General features: G+C 43.2%; 1 protein-coding gene across 1 annotated transcript; it reads right to left on the bottom strand.

Annotated features, from left to right (window-relative positions):
- Nucleotides 1-283: 283 nt before the first annotated feature.
- On the bottom strand, nucleotides 284-915 carry LOC110034679 (ananain-like). Its single transcript, XM_020738925.1, has one exon. The coding sequence runs from the start codon at nucleotides 767-769 to the stop codon at nucleotides 299-301; it is 471 nt and encodes a 156-aa protein (XP_020594584.1). The 5' UTR covers nucleotides 770-915; the 3' UTR covers nucleotides 284-298.
- Nucleotides 916-938: the final 23 nt, after the last annotated feature.

Genomic DNA, 938 nt, shown 5'->3' on the forward strand with positions numbered 1-938 from the left:
TTTTTATTTTTTTTTGTTTTTTACCACTCTTTTTTCATAAAGTGGCGAAAATGAAAATATAAAACAATGAAATGCAAAGATCTACAGCAATTGAAATAACCCATCAAAATGACAAGTTAGACATCCTCTTGCTGTAAATATGTCTATTTGACCTTCTAAAGTTTAAACCTTAGTTACCTGCAATTTTTTTCTACCCATAAAAATTCTACAACTAATCCAACAAAGAGAACACAAGCAATCACTTCAACCGCCAAAAGCAACTACTATCAAACATTTATTGGAGAAGAAAAAGATAAAATTAAAATAAAAAGAAAGACCAACTAAAACTATCGATCACAGATCCACATATACCACAGCTTCCCTGATCCTTGATTTGGGTGACAGCCCCTTTATCCCTCCAATCAATTGAGTCCGGAACAGCAGCATCGTATCCCTGGAAGACCGCCCGATCGCCATTTCCAGCGCTGGCGAGCTCGAGGTTGAGACCAAGGCTAAGGCCGAGGCGAGCAGCGCGGAATTCATGGACAGTGAGGTCAGCAAAGGCGTTAAGGGCTAGGGAATAGGTTGATTTAGCGGCGGCGTTGTGGTTCTCCACAAAAGCCAAGTTGTCTTCGAAGACCCGAAAGCGAGCTAGCTTCTCGGCCTCGGAGGTGTAGGTCTTTCCATGTTCCAGGCACCAGGATTCGAAGAGGTCGGAGTAGGGAGAGGAAGAGGAGGAGAAGGGGGAGAAGAGAAGGAAGAAGAGAAGGCCGGAGATCTTTGAGATCATGCTGGAATGTGTGTGAAGAAACTGCGGAAATTTTTGGAGCTAGGATTGTCTTATTTACATACGGTCCATAAAATCTCCACGCTTGCACACTTCTGGTTGGGCACCGCTAATCTTTGTATGCTTACGATTGATGGGGACCATGACAAGAGCAAATATTATTCTGCCGCCT

This window comes from Phalaenopsis equestris, unplaced genomic scaffold, assembly GCF_001263595.1.
Source record: "Phalaenopsis equestris unplaced genomic scaffold, ASM126359v1 Scaffold192099, whole genome shotgun sequence".
Taxonomy (NCBI): domain Eukaryota; kingdom Viridiplantae; phylum Streptophyta; class Magnoliopsida; order Asparagales; family Orchidaceae; genus Phalaenopsis; species Phalaenopsis equestris.